At 41.2% G+C, this 27037-nt stretch overlaps 1 protein-coding gene across 11 annotated transcripts in view; it reads left to right on the plus strand.

The window, feature by feature from the left end:
- Nucleotides 1-27037, plus strand: part of LOC147164762 (dedicator of cytokinesis protein 9) — a 60927-nt gene that overhangs the window by 5185 nt on the left and 28705 nt on the right. For 5 of the 11 annotated variants that reach the window (XM_086090854.1, XM_086090858.1, XM_086090861.1 and 2 more), the window contains exons 1-2: nucleotides 12192-12635; nucleotides 22694-22810. In XM_086090854.1, the coding sequence (XP_085946980.1) occupies nucleotides 12465-12635; nucleotides 22694-22810 (288 nt within the window). In that variant the 5' untranslated portion in view covers nucleotides 12192-12464. Of the gene's footprint in view, nucleotides 1-12190; nucleotides 12636-20913; nucleotides 21194-22693; nucleotides 22811-27037 lie in introns of those variants that run through there. The other 6 variants (XM_086090856.1, XM_086090864.1, XM_086090865.1 and 3 more) reach the window with 3 other exon arrangements.

Raw genomic sequence — 27037 nt, forward strand, 5'->3', positions numbered from 1 at the left:
GCTCAGCTTCAGAAAACAGGTGAGCTGTGATTGGTCGTTGCCTGAGCCCTGCGATGTCATCTTAAATCGACAGCACGTGGCAAAATGGCCGCCCCTGAGATGGGTAAAAACATCTGGAGTTTGCTGCATAACTCATATTCCACTAATGCAATATTAATCAGGATGTCATGTTTAGACAAGTAACATATTATTGCCAAGAAATGTTAATGGTTGACTTTGCCTTTAAGTCATGTAAACGCAAACGTAAACGTTAGCATTGTCGTTAATGGTCTGGCATGCTAATTTTAGCAATTTGTTCAAACTTAAGTGCATAATGTAAACATTCCTTCTTTATTATAACCTTGTTCGTCAAAGATCACTGTTCAAAGAACTTAAATGTCAGGTTGCTATTTATCCTCTCCCGCAGCAGCCTTCTAAACCCAATAAAGCTTTCATGGTATGTTTTTTTTTTTTTTTTTGCCTCAAGCTACTTCAAAGAATCAAATAAACGGTGCCCTTCTGAACCTAGAACACACATTGCACATATATACTCAATAAGAGAATTATTTTGGCCTGTAACTAGCCAAGAAGTGAATTATACGAAAACATGTGTGGACTGTGGATGCAGCTCTGCCATACATCACTAATTCATTTGTGTTTTCGGGGGCCAGCCTGTTAGCTGAGGGGTGAAACTGCTCAAACTCAGCCTGGCTAAATTGTTGGGCTTCGCTCGCGCACTCTACTGGAGATTAATCTCATTGGATTAAAACCCTGAGAAGGCCCGTAATATGTAGAGAGAAGCCTGTGCAGCTCAACCACACTGACTGGAGACTAATGGCTACCACGTTTCCTTTTGAAATCAATGTGTGTTTTCTTTTCTTCCAGAGAGGCGTATTTACCCTCCCGGCCCGCTTGAATTGTCCATAAACGTAAATTCTCTCGTCGAACCTCCGCTTTAGCCCGCAGACAGCGTGTAATTGTGGCAAAACTCCTGCTAGCCTGCCATCATGATGGGGCAGATTAGAGGGGAGGCGATATGCCAACGCATTTACCCATGTCAGTATTTTCCCCGAGCTAACAGATCACCATTTCTCTACGATGCAAGATATCGCTTGTTGCAATACAGAAAGGTATCTTGCTGCCAACTTTTACATTGTACCATCCTCAAGAAAAGCAAAACGTTCACCTTGTTTGTCAAGCATGTTGTTGCAGGACTTGACTTTTTTTTTTTTCTAGGAATGCGTCACTGGAGGAGGGGTTGTGTTGTGCAAGGAACTCATGCAGGTGGATTTGCTCATTTTGCTGGGATACAGTCTTCAAATGTGAAGCAGTAAGACTTGCATTGTTGTTAGCGATGATGCAATTGTTCATGCCGTACTATTCCTTGCTGCCCTTTCGCTTGTTTGGTAATTCACCATTGATTCCGGACGGCTCCGTGCGTGTAGTATTAGGCGAACAACCCCTTCTCAGCGGGTAATCTGCTTTGAACGCATCTCCTCCTGTGGCCCCCTACGGTGACTGACCCTTCACTCTCTAACGAGACAAATACCGCCAGCCGCTGTTGCAGACGAAGTTTGCCGAGCCTTGTAAGAAGTGCTTGCATTAACACTCGAGACTGTGGAGAGAACTGTTGGAAAGTTTAAATTTGTTCTACGTGGTCACGAATCGCCAGGGAAACTACTAAACTTTCCCGTCAGTGTCAGGCTGCTGAAAGATGAAAGTGAAAGTTAACTTGTTATCACTCGTCGGGGATTTCTCATGAATGATTGTTTAGGAGTCTCTTGTGTGCTTGATTCAATTCACTAAAAGGATCCCGTGGCGCACGTTGTGGATAAACGCAAGTAAACTCACCAGTTAGATGCTGTTCCCTTTTTGATATTCCTTTTTCCCACTGCGCATGCTGTTCGTTTAATGAAAGATAATCCCCGCAAACCCCTGTGCCGGTGCTTTTGGTTTGTGCACCGAGCAGTGATGTGACCTGCCAGAGGGGTTTGGTCTCTAATGACTTCTCACCAGGCAGATGCATAGTTTGCATTCTTTCATCTGACACTGTGGTTGGTGAGGGAAGGACAGGACCGGGTGGACAGTTTATTCTCCTCCTATAATTGTTACCTTGCTGTCTGATCAGACACATGGCACAAACGGGTATAACGTTCTGGAATAAAGAGTGTCGGGAAAGTACCAGGAGTGGTGGCACAAAGCGTGGAACTGCCAATGAGGAGTAAATAGTTTTGACTGCTATGTTGTTCAACGTACTGCAAAGTTGTTCGAATGTCTTCTAATGAATCGGTAAAACGTAGGCTAAATGCTGAAAACGTTTGGCATTATGGGGGAAAATGCGATGTTTTTAGCATTTGGCATACATTTTTGATTTTACCAATACGTTCAAACGACTTTGCATTACGTTCAAACGACTGCAGTAAACTGGAACGATCTAGTTCAGTTAAAACTGTTTTATCCACATTGTCAGTTCCACACTTCCGTAAGATGGCCTTTACGATGGAGGAGTGCTAATTGTATCCGCCATTTTTAAATTAGGTCTCAGTTTTAGTCCAGTTTCAATCACGCTTGTTAGTTTTTTCAGTTAGTCAACCTCATCCTGTTTTCATTTAGTCCATTTTTAGTCGACTATAAATCTAGCATTTTAGTCTTTATTTTAGTCCAAGAGCACATAATTTTATTCGTCTAATTTTTGTCAACCAAAACTGTCAACATTTTAGTCTAGTTTTAGTCAGGACAGTCATTTAACACCTGTATTTTTTTGTAAGCAGATTATGTTGAACATTTTGGATCTAAAACTATTTCACATCAAAGTTTCTCTCATCTTTTTGATGAAAAACAACTTCATCGGAAGTGCCTCCTCTTGAGCACAGTTGTTGGTGATGTCAAGTGGACAAAGTGATCCTGCAGACTGTTACCTTTGATCACGTGTAAAGTTTGGAAGTGGGCATTAAAATAGACTCCCGTGCTTGGTGGGGAACATAAATGTGTATCTTTGTTCTTCACCATTTTGCACCACGACTCCATATCATTGGCTTCACTTGAGGGCACTTTACACCAGGTCGCTTTTTGTGTTCAACATTTCAACATTTGAGTCACATCATCAGTAAACATCAGTGAGCCCATTCAGATACAAAGTTATACAAAGATGCCATATCACGTGTGATCGTCTGGCCCATGATGTGGTATGCTTTGGATCATGAGCTATTACTTTTTTTTTTGTGATGATTTGTGGCACATTCGAATCTGGCTTTCCTTTACATAAATATTGCTAGTGTTTTTTGTTTTGTTTTATTTCCCTTAAAAAGTTAGGGAACATTAAAAAAAAAAATACAAATATATTTTTCTTTTCTTTTTTTACCAGGTTGTGGTGAAAATAAAAATTCTGTCAAGGTCCCGTGTGACTATCCTTGTTTGGTTGATGTTATTCCGAATCACTGATGCTGAAAAAGGCATTATTTCCACTCAAGGTCACTTGAGTCCTACAAAAATGTCAAATCCATCTTAGTTGCCATAACAGCCATACTGCTCACTGGGAAATTAGCGTGATCCGCGACGCAAGCTCACAACAAGCCAACAGCTGAGGCCAGATCAGCAGCAAATTGCTGGCGATGCTGTATGTGTATGCGTGACGCATTAGCGACGAGGCTATGCTCATAAATAGCGTGTATGATGTGGACAGGACACGAGCAGTACCAGAGACAAAATATACAGCTCGGTAATGAGCACCTGTGTCAAGCTATTCTTATACCTGAGTCAATTTGTGGCATGACACCTAACTGGACAAAAATGGAGTCTGGCTGCTTTTTTTTTTTTTTTTCCACTAAATGCCTTCTACTTTTTCATTTCCGTCTTCAAATATTTAGTGATTTTATTCAATCAATTAATACACCAATGCACCATCGCAATTACAGTATAAGACCTAATTCAGAACAGTTTTTTATTAATGCCCTCGAAACTTTATTTAAAAGTTATTTTTGCATTGTAATTGATTTATATGAACTGACAGTACAGTGATGAACTGATTCACTTAATAACATTTATCCAACGCTGTCGCCTTCACAGCTGTTTGTGACACCCCGAGGAGTTAAGCGGTGCAGTAGCGCAGCAAAATCTACTGCCAACTATCCAGTATGCAGGTGTGCGGACGTGCCCTCGTATCCTCCCGCATCCTCTGTTTCCCCTGATTGTCAGCAGCGCTCGCTGTTGCGGGCTCAAGAGGATTTCCACTGATTACAAAGAGCCCAGATTAGCTAATCCCTAAAGTTTCCCAAACGACAGCCCCCCCCCCCCTCCCCCCATCATCCCAGTGACACCGGGTTCAAGTCTGGAACACACCGTAAAAACATGACCATGCTTCCAGTTTGTTGCGCTAATGATCATACTGACTGGATGCTCAAGCCAAGAAGATATGTATGAAAAACTCATCATCATAAAAGATAAATTGTTGAATTTGGGTTGATAGAGGTAGTAATGCGTACACAGGTTAGTGCTGACAACTCTGTATGTAAATTAAGAACATAACAGACGTAGGTAGAGTTGTGATTAGCACATGTTCGTAATTTTCACCCCTCAGAAGACCTTGTGTCAGGCCAGTGTGAACTTGCCTCACATCTCAGCTTTCGCACTTCATTTCAAAGCGGGACCTTGATGATGGGTGCGCTCTAAAATCTGCTATTCATAGCCACCGCCACAAGCCTATGGGTCTGTATGTATTTTTATCTGCATGCTTGAGTAAACTACAAGGACCATTTTAGTCACTATTGTCATTATCTTGTATAGTGTTTGCAGGATCTTGTTGCTTTCTTTACTTCCTGTTTAATTTCATTGACACTGGTTCAGTAGATTGTGTGGAGGACAATACATGGTTATACACTTATACAATTATGCAATCTGACGACGTCTGATTAGAGAAGCTGCATAGGGTAAAAAAATGCCAACATGTTTCAATATTAACCTGTAGGTGGCAGTAAAACATTCCATCACCGAGGTGCGAGAAGCAGCTTTCCCACCCGCTTGTAAAGCCCCTCCACATTCTTTTTATTTTCATCATTCACGCTAGTAGGTTTTTTTTTATGCTGTTTGAAATTTTACCTCTTTTGAAGCAGTTTAGTGTTACGTTGCTAGCAAGCGTAAGGAAGTATGTTAGTGTGAGATTACTCTGTGTTGGGTCTGTCGATGCCAAAACTCAGCTGGCACGGATGAGAGGGTGACCGCAGGCCGTCGGGGACCTTGGCACTGTGTCGGACCACCTCTGCTTGATTAGTTTCTTGTGGCCAACTTGTCACTATATGGCTCCATTGTGTTAAGTTTATTCTTAGCCTGGCGGCTCCACCCTGAAGCAGCGGAAGTAGTACCCCTCTGTTTGGTTACTTGGGATAAATAAACCATCCCAAAATACCAAGTTAAAGGAAGAGGATGCTGGCCACTTGTGCTTGTTTTACTCCACGGACACAATAACCTGACATTCTTATTTCTTCACAATCATTTATGCTGCTCTCCTGTTTTATGTCAACTATTTTGGAGTTCTAAAATGTGAGGCATGTAACTTTTTGAAATTCCTGGACTATGCAGCCCACCCACATGCGCAACTCGACTGAGGTGCCTCAAACCAAACTTGAGTGCAGCAGACTTTTTATGGATGTTTAGTCATTTGACAAGGTCAGCTCGGTGGATGAACAGTCACGGCATCTGCTTCACGCTTCGGAGGCACAACTCGACTAAATTGATTGCGATTGTCATTTAATATGACCTTTTTTTTCAAGGTCTTCTTCCCATGTATTTTTTTTTTTTTTTTTTTTTTAACACTAACCTGTCCGTGCCTGATCTGTTAATTGTTAACAATGAATATTCCTATGCGCATTCACAGAACCAAAGCTTTTTTTTTTAATTGAAAAATAAAATATGATTTCTTTTTGAACAGTGAGATTATTCTTATTTATTGAATCTGGATCCAATCTCAATTTGGAATTGCAACTCATGCAGTTAGGAGACTGACACTCCCGTCACTCAATTCTATATTTATAGAGCACTTTAAAACCACCACTGTTTTCTTAAGATGGAACCAAAGAAGAAGAGATACAATGAAAACAGCTGAGACCCCAGAATGGAACCCTGTGGAACACCACATGTTTCGTTGTACATCCGATCCATTTACTTAACCGCTTATTCATATTGCACATATTCATCCGATCACTTTCTTCTTTTTTTTTTTCTCGTCAACTACTGAGCGCCACAAATTCCCTGCAGCGCAGATAGGCCAAGCAAAGTAGCGTGATCACATGCAGCCAATGATGGCCAAGCGGAGCGTATCATCACAAATCATTTGATGACATATCCGCAAACTCCCCATTCAGGAGTTTCCAAATAGTGGAAAATCGGCTTTGTTTTAACTTTGTTTACACACGCTCATCAGCAGGAAACAGCCGCTTTCCTTTTTTGCGGTACTGCTATGGTCGTGTCTGGGAGCTTGCCTTCATCTGTATTGCGGTGATGCATGCACCAGTGATGTCCACCAGATTGTGTGTGGACTCAGACACACTTCATCCCTGCGGAGTCCCATAGCAAAATCCTGGACATGGAAACGCAGGCAGCTGCAGCCACTCCTCAGAAGACACGCCAACTCCTCTTGAGGTTGGCCTCTCTGAACCACACATGGGGTCTCGAGTGTCTTTGTTGGGAGTGTTCGCGCCTTGGAGTGAAAAGACGATATTCAAGATGACCCCATTATTTCCACAGGTGTTGTCTGTGATGTTATAATTTGTCTCCACCCAGCTGTTGCTGCTAACACGTTGAAAGTAGCGCTGTTTGCGGGTTATAGCAGGCCAGTGACAGATGTTGAGGCTCAGTGGTCCAGGTAGATGACAAGAGGACATCTGGTCTGAGCGGTCAGATGACAGTTTCATTAACTAAAGCTAACGCTGCGCAATTGAAAGTCAGATGACTTGTATTCTGTGTTGAACTGCTTCTTGTTGTGTAGTAGGGATGTAGCAAATGAGCAATTATGGCGGTATCGCGAAATTAAATTTGCCACAATATCGTCGTCAATGTCGCAATATTAAAAGCAGCACGTCAGTTTAAAAGGCGAGGTTGTATCCCATTTGTGTAGTTCTAGCACCCTCTGGTGGTTAGTTTATTAGTGCAGTTTAGTTTTAATTAGGAATGTTTTGGCCATTGCGGCGCTTATCACTCCCAAATCAGTTAAACACGCAAATCTTTTTCAACATCTTTGTCAAAAAAACATTGATTTTCGCCCACTTCAGCCGAACACCGCATTGTGAGCTCCATAGACCGTGACACTTTGCACCGACCGAGTCAATAGGAGCGCATGACAATGACATGCAACATGCCATGTCAAAGCAACCAGAATCAATGTGTTGTTGCATCCTGCACATCTTCAGCGATTGACTTATTTTATGTAATCATATTGTGTGACAATAAGACTTAAAATTGACTTTATTGCATAATGTAAAGTACATGCTCAAGAGGTCACAAGTATTGTATTCAGCAGCCAAAGAGCAAGTTGATACTCGTGATATCCCCGTAGGAGAGGAAATGCCTCTGGCCATTCTGAATGCCGAGTTAAGGGTGTGGGGGTGATGGAGTCTCTCCCAATAGTGGTGAAGGTCAAGACGCTTGTGCTAGATGGCGCCATGGTTTATGCAGAAGTTGATTGACAGCACCTGCCGACCTCCTATCGAAGCTCTGGGGCACAGCACGTAATTGCATTTCTGGTTTTAAGGAACCAGCAGGTCTCCTTCCAGGAGGAGCTTGTCTGTGGCATTGTTGTTGGCGGTGAGAATTCTGCTGGAGATGTCAACAATGTGCATGTCTTCTTCTTCAAGAACTTCCTTGCCCTTTGTCCTGGAGAGACCAAACAAGAGGAGGCCCCAAAAGACAGAAATAGCGGTGAGTATTTAGAAAAGCACAAATAGTGAAATCAGTTCAGCCTACTGTGCTGTTGATAAAAAAAATATTTCTCAAACTCCACATAGTCAACAGATACATCAATCACCTCTTAATCACATCACAAAGCACTACTACAGGCTTGAACGTTCAGTCATGGTCACATGGGACGCCATGTAATGTAATGTTTATGTGCGGTGAGGTAGCACAGATGGCGTGTGATATGCGGGCGTGTTACTTCCAACCTACAGTCCACAGCCATGCTGTCATTTTAGCAGTAATCTATGCCACCGCTGCTCTTATCTCCTCTGCAGCTGCTGCAGATTTAAGCAGAGCGACAGCGTGTGGACTGTGACAGCGTCCACATCCGACAGAGGATACTTGCATCCAAACATCCACAGTCAAGACAGAACAACACCGTGCCCAATCAAGTATCAAGATTTTTAGTTGCAAGGTTTAGTAAGCCTGACATAGTCCTGCTGCGGAGGTCAAAGCAGTGCTTTATTAGTGTGCCGCATACATAGCCGCGGCTGTGCATTGTTAAGGGAAAGGGCACACGCGGCAGTGACTCAGCACTCCCCTCTGCGACCTGATTAATTCATCATCACTAGGGGATACTGTTTCAGAAATGACTCCCTCCAGAACAAATTAGGCAACATTGATTGACTTCACGTCCACAGCATAGAGTACAGTGGTGCCTTGAGATACGAGTGGTCCGACTTACAAGTTTTTCCAGATACGAGCCATCGTTCAGTCGATTTGTTTGCTTTGGATTGCGAGCAAAATTGGAGAAACGAGAGCAATATGATGGCAGTGTACTCGGTTCAACTAACGTAACTACAAGCAGTAGTTAATTATTCAAAAAGTCTGTTCATAGCTATTCCAAGAAGAAATACATTTTGTAACTTTGCCAAAAGTCTGCTAGCTTAATGCTAACACATAATGACAAACTTTTTATTTTCTTTTTTTTTATTGTAAAACACATGGCAGACATTTTTGTTACTTTTGGGATAGCTGGGATAGAGAATATGGCATTTCAATGGCGAATGATGATTTGAGATGCAAATAATTTGAGGCAATTAGAATTTTTATCTGACGGCTCCAAAAAAGCAGTCAAAAACAAAACAAAAAAATATTACAATTGGACAACTTTCCAGCAAGGTCAAATAAGTGTGAAAATCCAGTCATGACAGGAGAATTTTTCCTCAAGTGTTGGAAATCCAATACAGAGCCATCAGTAGCAGTCCTGTTAGTTTGCTATTGTGTCTTTTGTGGCATGCCCTTTCTTGTACCGAAGGAATCTGTATCCTCAAGGCAGAAAATGCGTGATCACCACCTGTGACACTTCAAGCGATGTCTGCTCACAGCAATGAGTCATCCGTTTAAATAGTCACTGATTTGTAATAGTGTAGCAGATATGCCAAACCTTTTTTGTAGAAGCAAAACACATTGCTTGATCCTTTGAAAAGGGACAATAGTCCTGTGTCGAGGCTGAATGACGTCTTACTATTCTGAATATGAATTCACTTATCTTTAAGTGTATAATTTTCTTTTCTCACATTTTCTTTAAAAACCTTTTAACCGAATAATAAACATTGTTTATTTAAATACTTAATGTTCAATTAAAGCGGAATTTAATTGAACAAAAGTCAGCTAGCTTTATGCCAACATGAAATGTGAAACGCCACAGATGAGCTAATCGAAATTAGCATAGATTTCCCGGTGATTATAAACGTTCAAACAGCAGCATTAAAACACTGCAATAAAACGATTGCTTGAAAACCTTTATTGATAGAACGGGGGCAAGAAAGAGGGTTAAGAGGTATACGGCGGTTCATCAATGTGTTGCTCTTGTCTTGGTTATAATTGTTGTGTAGCAACGTGCAAGTGACTGCTGCAGGTTAGTAATAAATTTAGAGGAAGTGAGACGCGTACGGCTACATTTCTTAGCACTCAGTAAAACCTAATCAAACCTCGTTCTACTCTACTGGAGAGCCTCTCGTTTTCTTTCTTGAATCGGCTCGTGTGGAGGCTCACCGGCTTTGCCCTGTGGCTCGTTTGATTGTACAGTCAAATGTAGTTCAGTGTGCCAGGCTACTGAAATATTAACACAGCAGCTGCATGCAGGAAGGCATGCGAGCATTCGTAGTGTAGCACTGATGGGAAGGAGGAATCGCCTACTCCACATACTGTACTGCGATTGTGTTCAATTCTTTTGAGGAGCACAATAGCAAAAGCACATTTCGGCGGGTTGGTGTATTGTTCTGTGAGTGTGCGGTGCTCATTGTGTGACTTTAATGATAAGCGCAGTTGAAACCGCACGCCTCAGGAGTTATAATTGGTGGGTATGCTGCGCGCCGCCTTGACATTTTTAATAACTGAGAAATCCCTTTCTCTTCTGTGTATTGTTGCAGCAGGATGGGAAGGGATGAGGATGAATAAACTAAGATGCCCTCTTTCCTTGCTCTTTTTTTCCCTCATGATCAGTGTGTGGAAACCTAGCAAGGCAGTATTAAATGACATTCATTCTCAGTGTGGGCTTTGTTTTGATAAGGCTACTTTGGTTTTGGTTTTCTTCCAAGGATGTTTTTTTTTTCCAATTGTTGTTGAGAATCCATATATTCTCAATAAAATGTTATGGGTATAACATAAATTTCATCAAATCTCTTTGAATCCCATCTGGTCCTGGTTCACTGAGCAATCATACTGGTCAGGTAAATACAGCTGAACTTGAGCATGGATAATCCTTTTTAACATCAGATTGGGCTGCAATTTGTTGTACTCATAGGTGAAATGGAGGAAATTTGTCAACCAGATTTAAAATTTCTTACAGAGAAAAAAATTGATGTTTGAATTCTTGATTTTGTATTTGAAATATTTTTTGCCAATGTATATGCAATGTATTAATCAATGCCGCCCCCAACATTTCTTTACAATAATGCCTTCTACGCACCCCCACAAGTCTGAACATGGCATTTTATTTGATATTGCATTTGTGGAATATGAGTTAAACAGCAAAATCCACCAATTTTTTAATCCATCTCAGCGGGCGGCCATTTTGCCACTTGCTGTCAACTGAAAATAACATCACAGTTAGCTCAGATAACGACCAATCATGGCATGGCTCAGCTTGTGAAAGTCACATGAGCAAACTCGGAAAACAGATGAGCCGTGATTGGTTGTTGCCTGAGCAACTATGATGTCATTTTTAGTCGACAGAAAGTGGCAAAATGGCCGCCCCTGGGATGGATAAAAATGGGTGGATTTTGCTGTTCAATTCCACAAACGCATTATCCCTTCTTTTTTTTTTTTACAGCAAATTTACTTCTCGCTCTCTGATCTTCCGTCTCTCTGGTCTTATTCCCCAAACATTTTGATCAAAGCCTGCACTTGCAGATGAATTGTTAACCGGCATTCCAAATGCTCAAATGTTGGTTGTTCTGCTTCTGATATATCTGCACTCTTGGCAGCCTGTCCAACTTGAGTTCAAGCAGCAGCTGATATCTGCCTGATGTCTTTAAATCCTCCCATTTCACTGTTTGGACAACAGATTGATGCTGAGGTTATTTCATGTTCGTATCCGATGGTTTTTTTTTTCTATAGGGCTGTGCATACTCCCACTTTCTAAAGCAACTGCCTGATGTATTTAGCATCACTTTGATAAGAGTCACCCTGTTGGTCTTGGCAGCGCATCTGAACTAGAAAAGCATTCAGCCATATTGCTGTTTGCCTGTTCACGGGAGCAAACCCTCCCTCTGGATATAAGGTCGCATTTACTGTAACCCATTTATTTCTTACTCATTCATGTGGCTGCAACGAAGAGGCTTTATATGTATATTGTATTTATTTATTTATATAGTGTCTAGATTAGTTTGGCGCTTAGGAAGTGCAACCCACTTGTTTACATGAAAAGTGATTTTTTTGTATTATTGGTTTAATGTGATTTAAAATTGAACTGAATTTTGTGACGTCATTGGAGAAGAAAGTAAATAAGAGCATATTAAATCGCAATTGGAGAAAATAGCAATTCTTTTTAAAAAATCATTTAGCCCTAAATTCAAATACTTAATTAAAAATGCATGATACAAGTGCCATCCCAAGGAATTGTCATTTTAGAAAATAGTCTAAAAGACTCTGGACTGTAGTGAACAAGCAAGACTTGAGTGACAAACCAACAATTCTGCATGTGGACTGTAAGGTCAGCACTGAGGCTGCTGCAGAGCTCGCCCAGTATCTCTCATCCCTCCCATCCCTCGTCCTGTGCTCTTCCTCCCTCGCTCACTCGCTCGCTGCATCTCGCCTGCTGACTGGCTTATTCCAGCCTGCACAGAGTGGAGCTGCTAACAAACACAACCGGGCTCTCCTCTGTGTGTGTGTGTGTGTGTGTATTCATTCTCCAGCCATCCTGCTCTTCCGGCTCGCCACTCTAGCTCGTTGCGCCCGAGCGCCGGCGCTCCCTCCCTGGGTCAGAAGCTTTGGATTGTGGGGTCAGATCATGGACCAGGGAGGAAGAGGGCAAAGGAGCCAAAACTGGGTCACTCGCAGGCTCTCCTGACTGATGCCGGTTTGGACCCGAAGGGATGGGGTGCACCACCAGCGCGGTCGTCTTTGATGGGCTGCGAACTGTGTTAGAGAGGAACTGTAGCGGCTACATCTGTAAAGTAGTTGCTGAGCCAATCGGGCCATCTGAGGTTGAGCGAGCGCTGAGTCGGAGGGAGTCTCGTATCTTTCCCACACCGAGAGTGCTGAAGGTGTGTATGTGTGTGTCTCTCCACAAGAGTACATATATTTAGCGCTGAAAGGTAGGACAGATTTTAATTTGTGGGTGAGTTTTAGCTTTATTGTTATTTGTGTGTAAAACAACTTGGCATCTTTCATTCGTATTGCATTTTAATGATACCAGTTATTTGGAGAGTTTGTGCTTGTTTATTTTGTTTCTTTAAGTAGATAATAATGCTGTGTTGGGATTGACCCTGTGAAAGAGGGTTTAAATGCATATTTAATGTCTTATTGTTAGTACTTTGCAGTGTGTGGTGTAGAATTGCACCGTGTCCTACTCTGTTTCTAATATTTCGACTCACTGAGGGAAGATGTTGTGGTGCAATTCAACACTGCAATACAACAATGTATATATTTTGTGGCCATGGCTAAATTGGCACTCAGTGGCACACTTGGCCATCCAGCAGTAATCGCCCCTCCTCCCCTATACAAAAAGAGCGCCTCGTTGTCATCTGTGAGTGTGTGCATGTACAGTGATGGAAGAGTGAGAAGCGGGTAAAAAAAAATCCGTCATGTGGACTATCACATTGGTGTAGCTGCTTTAGAACGCCTCATTGTCACAGCATGGAAAAGCCCCATAGTCATGCGTAAGCATAAGAACAATGCTAGGCAATGTAGCATACATCCAGTTCTCATGATTTTGAAGCCTCATTTTATGGTGATTGGTGATTTTTTAATTATTTTTTAATCATTCAAATTTGGCAGGATTGTGAACAACAATCCTCTCTGTGAAATTTAGAAGCTACATTTATTTGAGATTAAACGTCACGTTCATTCTCTTATATGTCATAATGTTGCAGCGAGGTGTGCCTATGCTTCTTTGCTTGAATCATATCTTCAATTACAGTAGCTGGACATCAGGACCGAAACAAAAAAAAACAATTTTGTGGATAGACCCTCTCTTTCAGACAAAACTACAAATTAGGGCAGTACGGTAATTAATTGCGAAGAGACATTTATTATTCATTTATAGTTGGCGAAATACAGCCGATTCAGCACCAAGACTTTGATAATATGAGTGTATAAAATGTAGGGCAGTCACAGTGCTGGATCTTGCCTTCCGCTAAGCACTACACGGGTTAAAGCCTCAACGGGCTGGCATGGCGACGAGGATGAGGAGGGGCCGGCAGGCGTTGTGGCACAGAGGTCTCTCTGTCTGCCGGAAATCAATCGCCATTCTTCATCTGACAAGCGACAGGCTTAACCGGGCTACTGCTACTCCGTACCAGCTTGTCTTGCCCTTCTGGTTGTTGTTGTGTGAGAGAGTGTGTACAGTACGCGTCTCCTTTCCCGTGATGGCCCATCAGCAGAAATCCAAGTGACAGTGGCCCTGGCTGAGAGCATGGAATTAGGTCAAGGGCACCGTCGCCTCCCTGGGCTCGGGAAGGGTCTTATCATGTAGATGGGGTTTAATCAATCCCCCGTCAGCAGTCGGCAGTCTTACAAATCAATAAATTTAATGTGAACGTGGCCTGATGTGCTTTCCTCGTCACATTATTTGCCATTGTGTCACACTCTCCAGTTGCCGCAGCCTTCAGTACCTTTCGCACCTTGGCAATCCATTAGGCCAGATTATGAGATGATCTAAACTGTGGAGTATGCCCTTTTAATTCCCTCTAATTGCAGCGGGTCATTATTGTGGTGGTTTCAAAAGGAGGTGTTAGCGCTGCAGCTGTAGGATATATTTAGTATGGCGTATTCTAGAAATTATTTTAATCGATGAAACGGAAAATATGTTTGTGCTTAATACCATGCATATGAGATGCATAATATATGTGACTTTGAGTGTCTATGGTTTTAAAAGGTGCGGTGTGGCCTGGTGAGTGACGTGTGTGTCAGTGAAGGACGGTAGACTAAGGTTAATCATTTTAGTTTAAACTAACTTATTTTACAACGTCAGAACAAGAAATGTGTGTTTTTCATTAGGCTCATCCTAGCTAGCGCTAAGCTAGTTCGTCCCTCAAGTCCAGCGTCCAAAGTTAGAAAACTCCCTTTTGTTTGTTGCTAGCATGGCGTTAGCCGGACAAATATTCCCGTTGCTAGGACGGCGTCAGCCGTAGCCTCGGGTTGTCGGCACCAGATCGAGGCATTAGCTGGCCAAAAAATATCCCCATAACTGATTTCAGGCGTCGAATGTAGATTGTACATAGCTTTTCACGGTTGATGAATCTTTTAGAAAACTTTTGAAGCTTCAATCTGGCATTTCAGTTTCTCGACAGTAAATATTCTCAGATTTCTGTCGTCCTCCGTGTCGACTCATTAGCTTTGTGTTGAATCAAAATAAAAACATTTGCAAACATCTGCTTTTACTTTAGAAAAAAAAAACAATCAAAATGTTTGCCTATTTTGTGAAGCTTTTTTTCTGAAATGTCTTGTTTTTGAACAAAGGGAATCAGCAATGAATCAAGTATTTGACAGATTAATTAACAAATAATCGTTAGTCCTTATGGATATAATAATCACTGTGCAGCTTCGAGGCAGGGATTTTGCTTCGACTTTTTTTTTGTAATCGAATTATTGAAGCTATTGGATTAGCGTTGCAGCCCTAAGTAGATCATGCATACTTCAATATAAGCAGTGATCTTTCAACAACTGCTACCGACTTAAATAACATAGCTCGTTCCTCAGTCTCGTCCTTAAAAGGCTGCTATTGTTTATGTACTTTCATTCTTTGCTTTCACAAAGCCACAACTTCCATCCTGTGTTTGAACGACCAACAGCAGTGAAGTGTTGAAGAATCTGCTAGTTTTATCGGAGGAATGTTTTTGCAAAAGAAAGGTTGTGTGGACGGCAGTCTGGTTTAAGATAAAGGTGTCTTTCATCCCATGGCTTGGGAGTAGCGATTCCCACATACCCCATGAAACTTTTGCTTTCAATGAACCACAACTAATGAGATGTTCCCTTGTGTGGGGGAGCTGAAGAAATACCAAACCAGGTCTGCATGTCATCAACTAAAAAAAATATAAAGCTATAAATTAGCTGCTTGTTAAATTCCATTTCATAGAGTTGTATCCATTTTTATAGTCATATGTATATGTTTATATTGCTGTAATGTGCACCAAAAATATACTGCGTCAATGCCAGTAATGTGACTTTATTTAAATGTGTAAATGTCAAAAGGTCATAAAGGGGACATGTTATGGGAAACTGACTTTTCAATTGCTTGTATACCAACAATTGTGTCTTTGGAGTCCCTGCCCACCCATCAAGTGTGAAATAACTGGCCCCATACTTAGCAGTATATTTGGGCGGCATAGAAAGTTGCTCATTTACATGAGAATAAGAGCAGGCTAATTTCAGCAAGACAAGAAATGTTTTTTAGTTTTTTATTTACTGTAATTAGTCATCCTTGGTATGTTTTGAGGAAAACATGTCGCAGACATGCTATGCTATGCTATGCTATGCTATGCTATGCTATGCTATGCTAAACACATAAAAACACACAGGAAGTTTTTATTTTTAGGTGTGCCTTCTTTAAGTATTATGGAATTTCCAAGGAGAATCCAGACAGTTAGTCACAGTAATTGGAGTTTCACTTTATCATCACATATCGCCTTCAAGTTCACCTCTACATCTCGCGATTTGTGAATCTACAGTAAAACATCATCGACTACAGGCTTTTTATCCTGATGATTGCCTTCATCTTTTGAGACATTTTAGCCTAATTGCTGAAACCTGGACCGTTATCTCCAGTACTCCCGCTTTTCCGAAAAGACATCTAGGCATTTGGATTTCCTCCAAAGTTGTTTTGAAGCTTTGCTCTATATCGATTTTACTGTCGGTGCTTCGTATACGGTCTATTGAAAGGTTGATGCTCAGTGGATATATTTGAAAACAAATCCAGACCCTTTCAACGTAGACGGGACTCTCATCCAACTACTTAAGAGCATCGCAATTAATTAACAGTTTTACATGGCAGTTTTTGATTCATTACCGTTTCAGAACTCTCTGGGGGCTCACGGGTGGTGGTCTCTGATTGCTAAGAGGAGGTAAAGAATGGGCTGCGTTTTTGTTACATTCCAGGTTACACCCTTTTATTGCTACGGCTCACACCGAGATCCTATCAAGTCTTTGTTAACGTAAATGAGAAACACAAATACGGTCCTGTAAAGGTTGACCGGTACTACTTCCTAGATGTGCCATAGGTAATGTCTTGCTAGCTTGTTTTCCGGAGTGTATGCAAGAAAGTGAATCATAGCGCAACAAACAACCAGAGTGATCTCAAGGTCTTTGACCATGCAGCAGAACCAGGAAACCTATAAGAGGCTTACTGTATGGTTTAGTCACAAACTAGCTAGTTTAACCCAAAATACAGGTAAGGAGCCCAGTGGCCATCTATGACTTATCATTATGAAAATTCATTAACTGAAACAATAAATTCAAGTTTACCTCACCAGGCAGAGATTACATATTAGCCATTCTTTTATCTGTTGTTTCGTTTTTTTGTATGGTCACGTCACAGTGTGACAATGGATAACTATTGTCGGTTGACAGAGGTTGTAAAAGGTCAACATTTCAATGATTGCTAATAAAGTCGCTGGTAATGAGCATTTTTTGGGGGGGTAGGGGATTTCTAATATGATTGGCTACTTGCAGATTTGATAAACGAGCTGCCTCCTTAGAAGGCAATAAACTGTAAACTGTTTTTTTTATTTTTATTATTCCTTAGCGAGCAGAGACAAAGGGCAAGCAGTTACGCACGCAGGAGGAGGAAGAAGCAAGGCGAAAGACACACTGTGCAAATATGGACGCGTCTTTACTCTGTTAATTAATGTGTATTGGGGGGAAAATGGCACCAGTGAGTGTTCGTTAGCCCCAAGGACAACATGAGGAGCCTACGGGTCTGTTCTAAAAAATAGCTCACCAGGGATGGAACACTAAGAAGATGGATAGACAAAAAGAAGAAAAAAAATTAAACAGGAAGAAAAATGCTGTTTACCAAAATATTTTAGAGCTGCAATTTTAAAGCTGATGCCATGATATCACAATATTTTTGCTTATACCATCAGAATCTAATATTGGCCCATATTATGAGAACTCTATATTGATTGATAATGCACCAATGATCACAGGTTTGTTGCCATCGACAAATGAAAGTATGGGCAAGTGACAAAAACCGATGTATGAACTATATGCACAATCCTATTTATTTCACTGCTGCCCGACAGTTGAGGAGTTCACCAGACAGACAGTTAAAATGAGGGCAGACGGAGCCTTCTGGTACATTTGTGACTCCCTCGTGCCTCAGGGACTCTCCATGAACTGACAAAATGACACATGGGGGCATTATCTTGTTGAGGCTAAAATTAGCCTCTTAAATTTGTGTTTCCAGGCAGTTGATTCAATTCTCTTTCGCTTACACGTGTGTGGGGGGGAGGCTGAGAGGATGTTTTGTATCACACAATGTCAACATCTGTTGCAGCCCAGTTACAAACGAAAAGGCAGTGTGGTAAATTTGTGAAGTGCAGCCAGAAGTGGATATAAAACAGCGTGATTTGTTTAACCGCATTGTTTCTGCTTTCAAGTGGGTCTTGTTGTGGGCCTTTTAAATCTAGTGAGAGTTTGAGTCATCAGCTGCTTACAAATCATGAGGATTTGCCAGCAATGTGGTCATCCCTTGCAAAAGTCTTTGTTTGCCAAGTGTACTTAACGTTTTGCATCAATGCAGTTAAGTTGTGTTGTCTTTGGATGTGGTCATGATGGATTTCAACCGCTGGCGGCAACCAGCAGAGGGCACAATTAATTGAATCCCAATAGGGGGGTCTGCCAAAATGGGGTACGGAAGTAATAGAAACAGAAGGAAGATATTTTCCATTTTACCTCATAAGAAGATGTTGTAAATGATGCAATACCATAAACGTTTCTATTGACCGGGAGAATGTAAGTTGTGTGACATTCCCTGGGGTGACAAAATTATCTTCTCAAATTCAAAAAAACATCTAAAACCTTAATTAGATTAGAAAAATTAAAAGACGTCCACTTGTTTCCTTTTTTTGTGTGATACTGATTGCAACGGGCTCCACTGCAAGCCACGCCCGACAATCTAATGTTGAGCAAGAGCCTCAACACATTTTTTTCACACGCTTACTTCCTGCATAGACCAAAGAATGCTGATGACAATCAGGACCGGTGGCCATTCCCACCATAGTGTCTGGTGTATTTAGCCTGGTGGCATAACACAAAGGTGGTAGACTATTTCAACAATTTACATGACATACTTCAGATACTTACTTTCACCTGTCTTGAGATGCAACAGACATCTTGCCATCAATTACTCCACACCCCAGAAAAATGGCTTCCCCAATAACCACCATTGCTAAATACATAGATGTAAAAACATTACATTGGACAGCTTGGCCACTGTGGGAGGCCTGTAGGAGACAGTAGAAGGGGAGCAGCTGTTTGGAGAGCTGATCTAGTCTCACGCCTCACTTTAAACTGACACCAGCTTGAAAAGATAACATCCTCCGCCTCAATGGTCAACCCCATTCCAAGGTGGTGTTGGCCTGGAGCTGTGTCCTATTGGATGACCCTCGAGCAGTTGTATCAACAAGTATGTGAGACAGGAGACACAGAAAAGCATCTGATTTGTGTCTGAAACCTTTTTTAAATTAAGCTTGGAGATTGAAAACAATGCTTTCCCAAAGGAAATAATGGAAAACAAGAAAAATGTATTCCCCGTGTGAAACTGTGCGCAATAAAGAGATTTGGAGAGGATCACTTCTGAACATTTCTTCATTGTCACGAATCACAGTGTAAAAGGAAGTAAAGCACAGTTAAAATATCGTAAAACAAGTGATTGAGTGCATCCTACATGATTTAGCTTTGTGGTGACTTATTTTTTTTATTGTCGTCTTGTTATGTTCTTTTCCCGGGTGGCCTAGTGGTTAGCACGTCTGACTCACACTTCCGAGGTTCTTGGATCAAATCTCAGCTCCGTCCTTCCTATGTAAAGTGTGCATGTTCTCACTGTACTTTAGTTGCTTTTCTCCGGGGTCCTCTGACTTCCTCCCACATTCCAAAAATCATGCTTCTCAGGTTATTTAAAAACTAAGGCTAGCTGCACATACACACTAGCAACTTGGCCAAAACCGACCAAATTGCCATGCATTGTATAGGGTTTGGCAACTAGTGTTTATTAGTCAGCCACTGGTTTTTGCAGCCGCTCACTGGTGAGATAATAGTCTGCTTTCATAATAGACTACAGAAATCTGAGAATGTTTACTGCTGAGAGGCTGAAATTTCAAGGATTTTGACCATTTTTAATCACACAAAATCTCAACATTATCAAAACAACAATAGATGAATTTGATTATCACTTAGTTGTCGATTTAATTGATGAAAGTCCATCCGATCCAATCCATGAGCTTCCCTCTAAAAATACTGTGATCATCAAATTCTTCTTTGACAATTGCAGCATTTTTTTGTGGTTCAATAAAAAAATAATAATAATAACTCACATAGTACAGTATAATGTGGAGTCCCCTATACAACAGATCAGTTTGTTTTTTTTGTTTCAGCACACCATCAAAAGTTGACAACTGTAATTTTTCCACCGTGGTCCAACTTAAGCCATGTTGGCCGAATCATTCGCTTTGTGGGAGACTTTAATTGGCCATTGGTGTGAATGTACTGTAAGTGAATGGTTGTTTGTCAATGTGCCTTGCGATCTACCCTGCTTGTTAATCCTTTGATGCTAGCTGAACTGAGGACAAGTGAAGTACGTGATGGTATGCATGAGTTGTTACAACTCCATTTTGAGCCATTTTCCAGGCGTACTGGTCTTCACATTCCCAATTGTTTGCTGTACTTCCCCCTGCTACTCTTGGTCGTTATTTATAGGGGCCAAGTTTTGCTTGAGCCGCCGCAATCTAATGATCTGTATCTTATCTGCCGTGCTTGTGCAACATCACGGCTCAATCACGGGATCTGACTCACTCTTGGGTGCTGTCATCCAGTACAGTAATGCTACACAAACATTGCAGCCTGATGTCATCTCGGTCTGTCGCAGCTCTTAGTTCAGCTGTCCCATCAAAGGCCTTGCGTTAGGAATGCTTTTCTTTTGCTTTGTCAGCCTCCCATGTTGCCGCCGTGCAGGTGGATAGTAGAGGGTCAGATAGCGATTGTGTATGAGCGTGTCCGTGTGTGGGGGGGTGTTGAACGGCACGGCCGAGTGTAGGAGGGGCCATCTCCTCAGGCTGGGTGTGAGTCCAGCAGTCTCAGACTGATCAGTCTCAGAAAAAGGTTGGGTGTAAGCTCAACTCAACTCAGAGTGAGAGAGAGACAGAGAGAAACCTCCAAAAGTTTTGTTGTTTTTTTTTCCCCACCAGTGCAAGGATTCTCCCCTGTTGGATATGCTGGCTAACCACTTCTTTAAGGGATCTTACTTGGAAATATCTTAGCGCAGCTGTTGACAATGCAAGGAAGGGCGAGTAAAGCTCCAAAGAAGGAGCTGGTCATTGAGAGTCCCCAGCAGTATAAGAGCTTGGCTGCAGCGGAGGCTGAGGCGGACTCAGTGCCACAGGTGGTGGTAAGGCATTTTAATATGGCGGCTCTTTTTAAATGATGTGTACTACAATGTGTTATGGAGGTTAGCCACAGTGATTAAGTTCCAAAGCAGGTGTCATCTGTGTCATTCTATGCATCAGAACCACATGCTTCCAGTGCTGCGTTAGCAACAGAGGAAACGTTGAACTCAAGTTTATTCTATTACTGTGGCTCGTGAAGTATTTTTATTTGGCTCAAAAGTCAAACTTAATTGGTCCAGTGGTTGGGTCACTCCAGGGGAAGACGACACAGACTCAGTGGATCCTGTGATGTCAGTTCTGTTTTGTGTAGGTTCTGTTTTTTTTACCTCATTGCACATATGATGGTCAGCCTTTCAAGTTCACTGTCAAATATTTCAAAGCCCCACCGACTGTTATTGTGAGCCGAGGGAATGAGATCATGCTTGCTTGCTCTTTTATGAGCATTTTTTTTTTTACATGGTTTTGGGTTGTTGGGCCATCGAAAAAGCATTGTGGGAAAGCCAAGCGGGCAATATCTGCCTGTGCCTTGATCAAATTCACCAAAATCGCATTATAACATCTGTGCCACAACTTGGACCTGCTCCGAGCTGGTCTAAAATCGACTTTACTAAATCATCAGGTACGCTGGGGGCGGGTAATAAAAACGTCCTTGGTCCGCTGGAATGCATAGATTCCGACAAATTGCCCCGTTCGCACTCATCAGATGACTAGTAATCAGTTCCAAGTGTACTTTTTGCCTGTTGTGATTTACTGGCTGGCCAATTATCTCACACTGTCCAGTATATAAATAAATAAAACTGTGCCTCTTGCTAAAAGACTATTTCCTCGTATTTACTCTAATTGCATGTACAGATTTTTGGCAGCAATGTCCAAGTGAGATGTTGCAAGCGGACATCGATTCTGCAAAGACATATTTTCTAATTGGGCGTTTTTATGACGGGGATGGGAAAACATTTATCCCATCAGGGTTTCATTTCAGCAGGCTTGAGATGTGGTGACCACAAAGGCCACAACGCATTGTTCACATCTTTCTCTCACAGCATTCTCCTCTTGAAATCATTTTGTGACCCTTCTTTAGCATGTAGGGTGTGTCTTTCAAGGAAAGCAGTGGGACTAATAATAATCGCTGTGTTCCTCGTTGATGCGTCGTTCTTTGTTCCTACACTCCATCATGCAGTGTTTAGCATTGTGCTCAAATCTCCTCAGGAAGTTCAAAGGAAAATGAAATGTTTGCTTCATATGTAGGGCTGCATATATTTTAATAATTTATTCATGTGTAGGTTTTTAATTTGATTAATCAATGAGTTGGATTTTAAACAGTTCTTTAAAATCCCAATTTTTTTTAATGATTTTAAATTGCAGAAAATGCAGTTATCCTTAAAATAAAGTGAAAACAGACCTCTCAATGATTAACCAATTATCAAGAATAGTTTGACGATAGATTAGTTCCAAATGAATTGTTGCGCCTGTATTTCAAAGTGTGATTTGTCTTTATTCTCCAGGTGAAGCCTAAGGTGATCGAGCCGCTGGACTATGAGAATGTTCTGGTGCAGAGGAAGACCCAGATCCTCAGCGATGTCCTCAGGGACATGCTGCAGTTCCCCCTGGAGGACTTTGAGGTGAGTTCCACATCTGCCATGCAGACTTTACGCATGTCACTTTTTACGAGAAAAGTTCCAGCGAAGGAAGATTGATTGGCATTGGTAGGAAGTAACGAGGTCAAGGGAAGTTAGGACTGTGTATTTATCTATGGTAGTGGCACTTAGGCTTTACTCAGTCAAAGCGGGCTTTAGATGTAAAAACGGCAATGATTAATATGCTTCGGGGTGTGGTAAGGCCTAAAATTGAATATATGTGAGTCAATGTGCCCAAGTAGCCCTCTGTTATTTCCGCAGCTCGCGTGTTTTCTTTATATTTGTTTGGCTTGTGCAGTTCTTTCCTCTGGGCCAATGTTGTGAGGACAGAGTGGGGGTCACCCGCAGCGGCTTTTCCTTTGTTTACATCCTTCCATGCTGTAGCAAGAGGGAGGTCACGGGTCATCAGTTTAATTGGCTCATTCGGTCCCGCGTGTTGCGACAGAGCGAGCGTTATCTGCAGCCACATTGTGCAGGACGTCGCTTCGGAGGCAGGAACATTTAATGGAAACCCGGTTCTGTGCTTTTACCTCAGGAAATTTGACTTTTTGAGCGTACCAATGGCCCACAAAGACTGTATGACCTCGCCAAAGCTTATCAAATGCTTAAATGAATGAATGAATGTTTTCACAGCTGTCCGCTGTAAGAGAAGGACATCTTTTTCTCACTGACCATGACTTTTATACTTTTTTTTTAAATTTTTATACTACTGTTTATTAAAGACTGAGGGCGCAAACACATTTGTCAGTTTAATCACAATGTGTTCCAAAAGGGAGGCTCGCTTAATTCCACAGGTTCTGCTTTGGGAGTCAGCTGACCTTTAAAGAATGCCAGTTTGGTCTTGGTGTATTGTTTAGGAATCAGCACACTACGCTAACTCCTAAAAAAAAAAAAATCCAATTAAATGTAGCATTCTTGTTTATATTGCGGCCTCCTCTTGTTTCCAAAGTAACGCTGAGCTGTCACTGGTATTCTCCACTTCGATAAATTTTTGCTTCAATTGCTTTGCTAAACGTCTAAAGAATATAAAGCATTAAACAGTTTATGCATGATTTATTCATATTAAAAAATATATATATATGAATTGCAGATGAATGTAAAAAAAAAAGACCTATTTTTTCCAACATAGCATGTTTCCTTAAAATTGCAGGAAATTGATGGCAATTTTATTTTCTTATCATAACATGAGAGGGTGGCTGACACCTGGTATCGGTAATTGCCCATCCCTATTCATTATGATCTAGTCTGCACAACTTGGTCATGCAGAACAACTGTAGTTGGCCATTTTTATACATGAGCATGGAAGATGAAGAATACATGCTTATTAGTTTTGTTATTCAGTTAGTGTTCAAAATTCCATATAAACTGCTTGTTAGCCCATCTATTGTGTTTCCTATAATGTTAGCATTAGGCTAGCGGACTTACATGCAAAAGTTATGTGGTTGTTTTAAATAAATATATAAACTGTCATTCTTAACTCGCTAATTGGCATTAAACTCGAGGTGGAACTAAATAACTTGAGGCCCATTTGTTGAACAATCATTCAGTCTGCTTGTTTTGCAATGAGTTGAGTCGATCACTCGGCGCAAATAAAAATAAAAAATCAGCCCAACCACAGCTCATATCTTAAGTCTGGTCACTCGAACCTCAAGGCACTAGGACACTTAAAATTGACGTGATTGTTGCAGGCACTTTTTCTGTCAGCTAGAGTCCCAGTGACAGGAGTGCAGCCTTGACTTTCTCTTTTCATGTATCGTGTTCTAGCCTGCTGTGAAGGGATCATACACTCCACACAAGTGGTACATTGTCGGGGTCTGACAGGTGATTCTGACTTTTGGGGGGAGGAAACACGAGCAGCCCAGTGATTGAACATGACATCTGCTCCTTCCCTCTGTACACTGCTGTTAAAGTGAAGTTTTGGAAATCTTTCAGCATGCAGTAGGTATTCACACCTCGACGTAGTTTGGTTTAAAAAATAAAAATAAAAAATGCCGGTTGGTGGTAAAGTGAAAGCCAAAACCAGCAGAAAGAACTCCTCTGTCAGCGAGTTATTATTATATAAAGTCCATTGTTTGTCTATTCCGCTTTAATATAATGTCTATCAGATATCTCCTCTATTTTATCCCCTCTGGCACATCAAAAGTCAAATGTTGGTGCTGTTCGTCTCTGAGACAATGTTTACACTCTCTCCATCTGTTTTGTATTTCCAAGTTGTTGGCATAGTGCACTTTGGTGCTGGGGTTTCTCCCTGCTCTCTGGATGAGTCTGAAGGTATTTGTCCAAGATTATCAGCCTTTTCCTTTATTCCATTTGAAATATGTTCAAGTCGAGCCATCAGAATTCAGCAGTATTGGGTTTTATGGTTACCAAAACAAAGCGTCATTCGGGCGTTACTACCTTTTTCTCTGCCCTCCCCTGACTCATGAGACTTTCGCTAATGCAAAAGCTTTTTGAGGCCCTTAACACAGCTTAAAGTGCAGACTTCAACGCATCTGATGAAGGGTGCATGGTATTTATTAGGAAATGTATGAAAATTCACAACAATAGGTATGTAAGGCACGTAACGGCCGTGACATCTTGAGAATATTTTGCCCCGCAGGCAGGCTTAGTTACTGTTAAAACATTAAAGCCCATCCCGACCAGGGATGTGCGGTTAGAGGAGGCAGATGTGGCAGAGCCTCACTTGCATCATGAAGAGTACGATTTTTTTTTTTGTTAAAAGTCCATTTAAATTTTTATTATTTAGTTGCTCTGCTGCTTCTGGCTGTCCTCCTGTCTTTACAGACACTTAAACCTGCACTGTAATTTTCCATAACCAGGCTACTGTATTTAAAATATGTGTTACATTGTTTAGTTTTCTTGATACTATAAAACTGCAAATAAAAAAGTGTGAGATAAGGCAGACAATACTTTGTTGTACAAAAATGTTAAAATTAGGCAAACACAGGTAATTGTCTGGGACCCCAAGATTTCCTGGGGTTCCTAAAGTAAAATGTGTTCTAAAGTTTTCAGTATTTATTGTTTTAGTCTTAATTCACTTAAATCAAAACACGGCATAATACTTACCGGTAATTAATCTCGACCGTTTCATCCAAAATGAAGCTGGAGTTGCAGATAATGATGAGAAAATGAAGCTCCCTGAAGCACTTGCAATATTTTTTCACTCCTCCAGATGGTGCTCTTGTCTTAAAGATAAAGGCTAGTGTAATGGAAATTGATAACATTTCCACTGCATCTTTAAACCGAGATTGCCATCTAGAGGAGTCAAAAAATATCACAAGTGCTTCATGAAGCTTCATTTGTCCATCACTAGTTGCAGACTGAATTCTAAAATTTTGGTCCAAATGAATGCCAAGAATGGTTAATGTATCTGATCTAACTTGAAAACAGCATCATTAATAAAGGAATATCAATGCCAGAGCCTTAAGATCTACTCTAAAGAAACATTTGACAAATTACACACAGCACAGTCCATAGCCTTGTGATTCTTTAGCCTAATGGAGTGCTACTTTATACCCATTTCCTGATTAAAAAAAAAAAAAAAAAAGTATAAAATTCTGTGTTTTTTAATTAACGGAACATAGATTGTACAGATTACCATCTCCCCTGCAGGAAATCTGGCTCGTACATCGGAAAAGACGACTCCAGGTTCACACGTCCAAGCAAATTGTGGTGTTTGTTACATTAGTTTCAAAACATTTTTGCCTTGGGGTTACGGAAGATACATTGACGATTATAATGTTTGGCCTGCTGTAAATCAAATGTGTTTGTTTTGTCATAGAATAACAGAGTGTGAACTACATATTGGTAGAGTATTACTTTCTGGTAAAAAAAAAATATCAACACACCGTGACTCGCATGTTTGAATCCGGCACTGACACAGAAAAAAAGGTCCACTTGCATAAAAGCAGAACACATTCGACTTGCTCCCAGATTAACTTCTCTCACTTAAAGCTCGTATTTATATTTCCCCCATGATCACAGGGATTTAGTGCGGTTGAATCACTTAGTTAGTTTTACAGTGATTTAAAGACTTGTGTACAGAATTAGTTCCCTCGTAAAGACCCGAGGAAAATAATCATTGCTAGGATCTGAAAATACACTCGCGTATTATCGCAGCGCTGCCTTCTTATCTGTTGGTCTAACCATATGTCACATACTGTATTTTAAAAATGTCCTTGGGCTAGTTCTGTTCATGTAGAACAGATCAAT

This window comes from Leptonotus elevatus, chromosome 12, assembly GCF_054856555.1.
Source record: "Leptonotus elevatus isolate MCC_2025b chromosome 12, RoL_Lele_1.0, whole genome shotgun sequence".
In the NCBI taxonomy this organism is placed as follows: Eukaryota; Metazoa; Chordata; class Actinopteri; order Syngnathiformes; family Syngnathidae; genus Leptonotus; species Leptonotus elevatus.